The 9,161-nt window shown below is 40.4% G+C and overlaps 1 protein-coding gene across 1 annotated transcript; it reads right to left on the bottom strand.

Annotated features, from left to right (window-relative positions):
- Positions 1-1,188: 1,188 nt before the first annotated feature.
- LOC122403438 (protein odd-skipped) lies at positions 1,189-3,743 on the bottom strand. Its single transcript, XM_043406964.1, has 2 exons — positions 3,244-3,743; positions 1,189-1,543 (listed from the first exon to the last, which is right to left on the bottom strand). Exons 1-2 carry the CDS (start codon positions 3,741-3,743, stop codon positions 1,189-1,191), a joined length of 855 nt encoding a protein of 284 aa, XP_043262899.1.
- Positions 3,744-9,161: the final 5,418 nt, after the last annotated feature.

A 9,161-nucleotide genomic window follows, 5' to 3' on the forward strand; every position in this document is an offset into this window, starting at 1 on the left:
CGTTCCGACGACCAAAGAAACAAAACAGAAAATGATCTGTAAACCATGAATTTAATCCTGTTATCCTACGCGAATAGAACAACTCGAGCAACCTTCACGGTTCACCGTTTAAAATCCGCGACAGCCCCGAAATTACGTGATCGGTAACGCGTTGAATTACCAGATAGGACCAGAGAGTACGCTCCGGCCATCAAATGAAAGCCACAACAAGGGAAACGCGACATCGTCCACGAGCATCAGGTATAAACTATCCGTATGTACAAAGACGTGGGTGGTCGACGGGGTGCCGGGATCTTTCGTAGATTAAAAAGGAGGGGAAGAAAGGATCTTTGGAGCTATTTACAAGTCACTGGTGAGAGACGCTGGGTAAAGGGAGGGGGAGGTGGCGTAGTTAACCACCGGGAGGTGTCCCTGGCCAGGCTTATCTGATCGAGAATTCCTAATTTTCCTCGTGGAGGAAAAGATACGGGAGGGGGGAGGGTGGTAGTACACGGACAGGAAACTCGATTTACGTCTCGATAGACGGGAACACCTTGCGGCTTCCTGGGACAGATCGTTGTCTGGGCCCAGAGTGACCAATTATTTTGACGCCTCGAAAGATACACTGACGCCTCGTTAATCACGTAGACTACCCTTTTCCCTTCCTGTTCTCGGCCCTTATCGCCAGAGACTCTCTCCCTCGACCCTCCGTAACCCGGAATTTCTATTTACTTTCTCCGTCGTTGGTTCTCGAAGATTAAGATTCGATGAACGTCCGCAATTTGTGAAACGTTGGTGGTTACAGGGGGGTCGTGAGATTTCCAGAAACACGATCAGGGAACGTTCCTCTCGGTCGATTCGACGATTAACTACTTTATAGTTAAATAAGTACTATTTACAAGGTTACGAGCCGAATAATTTAAACGAACCCATATTTACAACGCGGCGTATGATACATTTCCAGTCAGCGTGTCGGAATCGACATGGCCCTACACGCTTTTGGCTCGAAGCTACTTCAAACTATTTCAACTCGGGATTACTTCGAAGCAAGAATATTTTTAAAAAAAATTCCCACAAACTTTTCTCAGTATCGAAATTCCCGAGATTTGATCATCCGTAGCAACGTTTACGGGTACGTTGAATACAAATCGAGCACGATGATCCAGCATTCTCCTTGAAACGAGTCTACCATTGACGATTAAAAATCGTTTAACGTCTCATGATATCTTCTATAGTGAAACCGAGTTTAGGAGCAGAGGTGGCGGTCCTTTGGATCGGGATCGGGCTGCTCACCCTCTCCGCCATCTGCTTGACGGTCGTGGAGGCGGCGATCCTCGATTCCGTCGTGACCGGTGCCTCGATCCTCAGATCCTGAGGGACGTCCGTGTGAGTCAGGAGATGGGTCTTCAAATTGCTCCTCTGGTTGAAGCTCCTAGCGCATACGGGACACTTGTGCGGCGACTCCTCCATGTGCAGGATCTTGTGCACGGCCAGAGTCCTGCTCTGGCAGAATCCTTTGCCGCACTCGCTGCATTTAAAAGGCTTCTCCTTGCTGTGGATGTACCTGGAGAAAGAAAAACGACTCGTCATTCCAGAGTTCTTCGTTTAGAAGAGTTCGTTGAATTAGAGATTACGAGGAACACTTACAAATATAGTAGTCGGAACAGTGATGGAAGTAGTTAAACCAAAGACACGAGAAATTAAGCGAAATAGTATAGACATTTGTGATTTTTATAGTAATATTTGTTTCTTTTTGGAAGAATAGTGAAAACTGAACATTTCATCAATTAAATTTAATTGAAGATAGGTTTCGACGACTGAAATAGATATTAAATGTATATATTGAATTTTAATTTAATACCTCAACAAGGGAGTTTAAAAACAAAGATCAAAATTTGCAACGATGTAAGAACATTTTTTATTTTTTGCTCGTTTGTTTCACCCTTAAGTGAACTCTCAATCTCAACTGAATTATTCTAAATGGTAAATGGAAATCAACTTTCCTGCAAAGCATTTAAAAAGCATTGAACTGATGGAGGATTACATTTTTCAAATAATTACATATATTATACAGTATTAGTTTAAACTTGCGAAGGACCCAATAATCTATTTAAGGGTTAAATAAGAAAACATGTAATAGATAGTGCAATAAGCCGAGAAAACCAAAACAGATAAATAATAGTATAGGAATGAAGTTGACTGTAAATAGAAATGGAAAATATTTTTTATACACAAGTTTATAGAAAAAATTTATGACGTTATACAATGTAAGAGAAAATGTTAACTGCATAAGTGGTGTAGGAGTTCTGAGTGTAACAGACTATGCACCGAATAAAGAGAAAACTAAAACAAAATCTAGATTTCGAGCATTCGTAAACTCGTGTCTCTTTAAAATTCGATATCGAAGGATCGCGAAATTGTTAGATTATGGTTTAATTCTTTGGGGTCGTATTTATACTTGGGTGCCATACTGGGCGAAATTAAATGCCTAATTACACATAACCCTTAAGTGGATTCTCAATCTGACCTAAATTATTTTGCTTAACGGTGATTTTTACTAAATTTGTAAATGGAAATCAACTTTCTTTTAAAGCATTTAAAAAATAATGGATTACATAAATTTTCAAATAATTACACTGACATATATTAAATGATTATTAGTTTAAACTTGCGGAGGGCCCTTTCGACCTCAATAATTCACTTAAAGATTAAACACAATTTGTGAAATATTATTGCAAATTCTGTGTATCTCCGAAACTTGTCGACTTGGTATAGTATAAGATGCCAGTATGGTTCTTTGCTGTGGTGGCTGAGACCAGACTACACGACTGGAACGGTAAAAAAGTGTATTGGTTGCTGAGTGCAGACATACGACTGGAACGGTAAAAAAGTGTATTGGTTGCTGAGTGCAGACATACGACTGGAACGGTAAAACAGTTTTGGTTGCTAAGAGCAGACGTACGACTAGAACGGTAAAAAAGTATTGCTTGCTGAGAGTAGCCATACGACTAGAACGGTAAAAAAGTATTGGTGACTGAGAGCCACCAGGCATACGACTGCAAAGGGTTAAAGCGTGTTCCGCGACGACACTAGGATTATTATATAGAATGAAACGCGTGAAAACGAACAACGATAAAGGCACCACCGGAGTCGTCGGTCGTTTCCCCACACAAAAACACCATTTTCGTCTCGAAAAGTCCCATCAAGAAAGCACCGTTAACAACCAACGAACGAACGAAATGCACCGTCGTCGTTCGAACTCACCGATGATCCCTCAGGTGATCCTGCCTGCGGAATGCCTTCCCGCAGATGTCGCAGGAGTATGGTCGTTCGTCGGTGTGCGTCCTCTCGTGTATCAGCAGATTGTAGCTCTTGGTGAACTGTCTGTTGCAGAACTTGCAGATGAACTGTTTCTTGGGTCTCTGGCCCGGCAGTCGCCTGGTGAGAAAGGACGCGGGTGGCGGCACGGGGATCGCTGGATGGAGACCCTGATGACCCTGGTGATGATAAGGATGCGGGGAAGACGTTTGGGGGCAACAGCCCCTGACGGCGAGGAGCGCTGCTCCGCGTAGCCAATTGTCGAGGAACGCAGCCTGGTAGCCGACGTTCTGACCGGTGGGTTGTTGCTGGACGAATCTGCCAGCCAGCTGCTGAGACCTGATCCATCTTGGAGACGTGATCGGCAGCTGGTGTTGATGGTGGATCGATCTGTCGAGGGTGGGCGGCGTGTGCGGGGGTGTCAGCGGCTCCATCTTCGCTTCCATGCTTCGCGAAACGTTCTCGAACGATTCCTGGCCGATTTTCTCCAGTTCGTTGGTTAGACGCTAGGCCCAGACGGAGGATCGGCGTTCGTTGTCCGACTGTTTACGCGGATTCACGCGTCCCCTCGCGGGACGCGCAGAGACGGTTCAAAGTTCCGACTATGGGGAGAAAAAAAAAAGACGAAGACGACGTTGCCACGAGAGTCGGCGCAGTACTAAATGCCAACAGGCAGTCGTCGGAGGTTCCAGGGTCGCCGCTTACCTGGCGCCAAGGGGACACGGTGGCTCCTCCTACCGTGCCCAGAACGCTGGATACGCCGGTTGGCGGCTCGACTTCCACAGGGGCGGAGCTTCCGGGTCAGGGTGACCCCTCCGGGCGTCGCGACGCTCATCCGCCGTCGGACGTCCCTGCACGACTTCTCCGGGACTTCCATCGCTTTTCGAGCGGATTCCGTTTAACGGGTTGCGCTCCGGGGATGCCCAGAAATTGCCGTTTCGCGACCAGAGTAGCGTCCGTGGCACCCGGGACGCTGCACCGCGACGGTTATTGTTTTATACAATTATTTTTTAAACTCGCGGATCGATCGGTGGGTAAGGTAAACGTTCCAATTACCGGCCGGATTTTCGCGTCGATCGGAAGTAGAGCCCCGGGACCCCAACGATCTAAAAATTGCAAATTTATTATTTATTAGGCTCACTTGTACTGATATGGAATACTTTTTTTTATAAAAGCTTAAATAGTATGAATTTATAGGAAGTTTTATGCTCCTTTCACTGGTAACGGTCAAATTTAAAATACAAGGCGCGTTCCGAAAATGACCAGACTGTGTTTATATATCGTTTATTCAAATGTTTAATGTTATTTACAATTTAACGCCTTCAAAATACGCTCCTTCCGCACGAATGCATTTGTCAAATCGATTTTTCCAACTTGTGAATGCTTCGTAAGCCGATTGTGGAATCCTCTTCAGCTCTTACTGCGACTTTGCAATTTTGTCTTGTCGATTGTCGAAACGTCACGCTTTTAGTGCCCGACAGGCATTGAATTTCGAGCCAGAAACTCTTGAATAAGTTTCGCCGTATGAGGCCGTGAATTGTCACGATGCAATAGCTACTTTTCTCTCCACAAATCTGGTCGTTTCTTTCGCATCGCTTCTCATAAACACTGTAAAACTCATGCATGCATTACCGACAGGCAATTTGAAGCATCTCCGCTATTTAAGTTGCATTTTTCTTCGAATTAAAGCAGAATTTTACGCAAGTTTCATACTCGCGAAAATCACTCATTTCTAGGAATCAGAATTTATAGAACCATCAATTACTTCACATCTACATAACCGATTATTATGAAATTTGCCATACATGTAGTTAAACAATGGATGATGACAACAGACCCTACAAAGTCCGAAAACTTTTTGAACGTGCCGTGTATAATGACGGCTTAGGAAATGTTTACTTTTTTTACCGAGGCCCTCATTACTTTAATATCGGCTTATTTTTTCTAGAAATCTCACTACTGAGTTGTCTGATATCCGTTTTTATAAAATAAAAACTGTCATTTCTATCTGAAGAAATATGTTTTTCATGTACATACACGCTAGTTGCAACAAATGACAATCGTAATCGATTGTATTCATCGCCAATAGGAAGCAAAATCACGATCTTTTAATATTTCGATGTTCCAAATTAGAAATGTATTTCATATTAGGGTAACTGACTCTATTTATTATTTATTTTACGGGCAATGAGTCCACTGATTTACATATAGTTGTACTTAAAATAAAGGATTACAAGACATTGTTAATCTAACCTCTGAAATTGTAGAAAGATACATTAAAAAATGGTATCTGAATTAAGGAGATGAGATATATAGCTCCTTGAAATGAAAGTGCAAGTAAACCTGGTAGAAGCGTAGAAGTCTATACTTGATAATTGCTGTCCGCAATCAATTAAACCATTAATGACTTTGAAAATTTGTATTTTTCAATGTAACACAACTGATTTAGTCGTGGGAGAAAAGGATAATTTCTATTAAAAGAAAAAGAAGTTTTGAGATTAAAATTCGTAACGTTTTCGCATTGAATAAAAGTTCGTTTTTGAAAGATCGAATACTGTATTTTACATGCAAAAATGAAAGTCTTATGGAACGGAACATAAATATAACTAGAGCATAAAATGAGAAACGAAATAATATAAAAATATACTTGGATTTTGAAGGGATAGGATTATAGAAATGGCTGTCGATGCTTCGTGTTCGTTAGATGGATCTTTCTAGAATCTTGGAACCGAAATTTTTACACTCTCGAATCAAATACGAGTTCCAAGTTCCGTTTTCCGCCATTGCAGCTACAGTGTAAGGGTCAGAAAATTGCCATTTTGAACGCATTCGTCCAACGTTGGCTCTTCTACGTCCGCCATTGCTCGGAATTGCTTGAAACTTTTCCACATATGATACGTTCTTTGCTTCCACTTTCCTTGGAATCTCACTTTTGAAAACACACTTTGAAATCTAAAGCATTTTATTTATCGTACATGTAAATACCAAACGTTTCGTTAATAATTGCGACGATAATCAAGGGGATAGAGTTACTTCGCAAGGTAAAATTGAATTATCGAAAGTATCATTCCCGATTGAAACAAAGCGTAAACGGTAGACGTAATTTATGTCTGTCAGACGTCAGGGTAGAGTGTCTGTCATAAATCAATAAGGACGCGTTGCGAAAAGGGAGTCGATTAATCGACAAGGCATCAAGGAGCTTCAGCCGCGACAGGAACACGTTTCGTTTCCGAACAGTATTAATTGGAACGTGCTGCGGCTTTTTCTCGCTTGTTCGACAGCACGGGCTGCCTTCTTTTTTATTCGTGGCTCTTCGTAATACTGGCCTTCCAGTCAAGATTGCCTTCGTAATCTCATTATACGCTAACGATGTAACGCAGCATGGTGTATCGGACGCCGCCGCTACCGATTCCTACGCATCGGCTGTGGACGATCACAATTTCACCCGGATAAACAGATAATGAATCAAAACAACGAATTCATTAGCGATTAACGGACCGAATTTTATTGGACCGACGATCCACTCATTCGAACGCTCCTTTAGATCGCTTATTATCGATCGTACGAGGAAAATTTCGAAGGAACTTAGAAATTTTTTAAATATTTAAGCGCTAGGTTGTACTTACAGAAATTAGTAAAGGATTGATTATGTTTGGCCAATATTAAAAACAATCAACATTTCAATCGACGCCACTTTTATTTAAAGGTTTGTTAATGTTCGTTCTTTATAAACGTTTGAAAGAAACGTTGTGAGCTTGAAACGTCGGTCACCAGTGACCACCGCGTCCACCTGATAAGCTTCCACTATAAAAGAGAAGGTTTAAAGCCGCCATCTTTGCGAACTTCGAAACGCTAGTAGAAGTATTTTACCAACGTGACTCCTCAATTTTACATGGAAAGTATTACACCTTGTTACAAAAATTAGATACCGAAACACGTATATGTATCATCAAAAATATAAAATGGTTGGACACTTTTTTCGTCATAGATCGTCGAAACTCTGTAAACCGTGCTATTGAAAATACATATCACGCGGCGTAAGTTATTAGTTACGCGCAACAATTTGCTAAAAGAAAATTGAATATTCATGGTTAAAATGCGAATAATCGAACCAGAGAGGCGATGATGGTTTGGCGATAAAAAAAAAGCAATGTACGGGGCGTGATTGAAAGCGAAATTCCATTGTCGAAGATTCGCATGCATTAATACTCAACTGTATACTTATTTTACAATTTATACACAGCACCGTGAATTTGTATAATTTTGTATTCATCCTGAAACATTCGATGAATGCTAAATTATCGTTCAAACCTTTCTACAAAATGGATATTTCTATTTTTCGATTTGATCGATTATACCACAGACAAACGTACATATGTAATTCTATAGGACATTTACTGAATTTATAATTCTGTCGAGTGAATTAATTCAAACTACAATATTTGTTTCCCCGTTTAAGTAAGTTAATTTTCCAACTATTACTAACGTATACTATTTGAAGTCAAAGTAGATATTCCATGAGAATAACATTTAACGTGGAACGAAGATGGACGTAATTTTTATATTTAAAGTATAATAATAAGATTAAATCGATAGAGCGAACGATAAATTCCGTGGAAAAAAGGACTTAAAACTATAATATTTGTTTCTCCGTGTAAATGTTCGATCACTTGCAATGAAATACATAATTTTCCAACCCTAGATTTTGCGTCCACGTCAGAAAAGGAAAAAGAAACACACTATTTGAAGACAAAGTAAATATTTCATAAGGATAACGTTTAACGTGGAACGAAGAAGAAAATAATTTTTATATTTATTAAAACTATAATATTTGTTTCTCCGTGTAAATGTTCGATCACTTACAATGCAATGCATAATTTTCCAACCCTAGATTTTGCGTCCACGTCAGAAAAGGAAAGAGAAATACACTATTTGAAGTCACAAATATCTTATAAGAATAACATTTAACGTGGATCGAAGAACAAAATAATTTATATATTTAAAGTATAATAATAAGATTAAATCGATAGAGCGAATGATAAACGTACGTACGAGGAAACGCAAAAGCACTTCGAGCAGCATACGCGGCAGATTATCTGACAAGGCGACGATCTCATAAATTTTTTGGCAAATTTCCAGAAATTTGCCAATATAATATCGCCGGTATACGAAACGAAAGCGAGTATCTATCAATTTGCGATATCGTAGGCAGTATGCCATTATCGATAAGAATACGTGGTAACACGCTTATCGATTTATGACGGTGCAGACAGCGTGACACCGACGTACAAACTCGTCGGCATATTCGCAAGATTAGAACGAATCTTTTGATATTTACAACGACGCTCGCAAATCTAACAATTCTTCGTCGTGCCTTTGTGTCTGCCGCCGTCGTCGTAAAAAAGAAAACAGAACCGTCGATATCGCGAAATATCGTGAATCAGCCTCTTTTATCGATCCCCCAAAAATACGGTTATTTGTCTCGTGGAATATTTTTATTTTGCTTCTAGCTGCATTTAAATATTTAGAACACTACTCATCGAGCAAGATTCGGTCTTGGTGAACTTGTTTAATAATTATATTAAATATAATCGTTTGACGTTATTTTCTACCTCGAAGCAGTAACCGTACGAAACTACATGACCGTATTATTTATTAAATATGACTTTTACGGTTACCATGAGGAACTTTTCCCGATTAAAAAATTTGGAAGCCACTGCTGTACGGTGTATTTTATGAATACGTCGTGTAACAATTTCTGTATTCTTTGTAAAACGTGAATGGCGTGCAATCACCGTGCATTACCCAAAGAGAAATGGAGGGAGAGGGGAAGACGGGCAAAAAATACTTGAAAACTTGCCTCG

This window comes from Colletes gigas, unplaced genomic scaffold, assembly GCF_013123115.1.
Source record: "Colletes gigas isolate AHSC1104 unplaced genomic scaffold, ASM1312311v1 Colletes_gigas_Sc00052, whole genome shotgun sequence".
Classification (NCBI taxonomy): domain Eukaryota; kingdom Metazoa; phylum Arthropoda; class Insecta; order Hymenoptera; family Colletidae; genus Colletes; species Colletes gigas.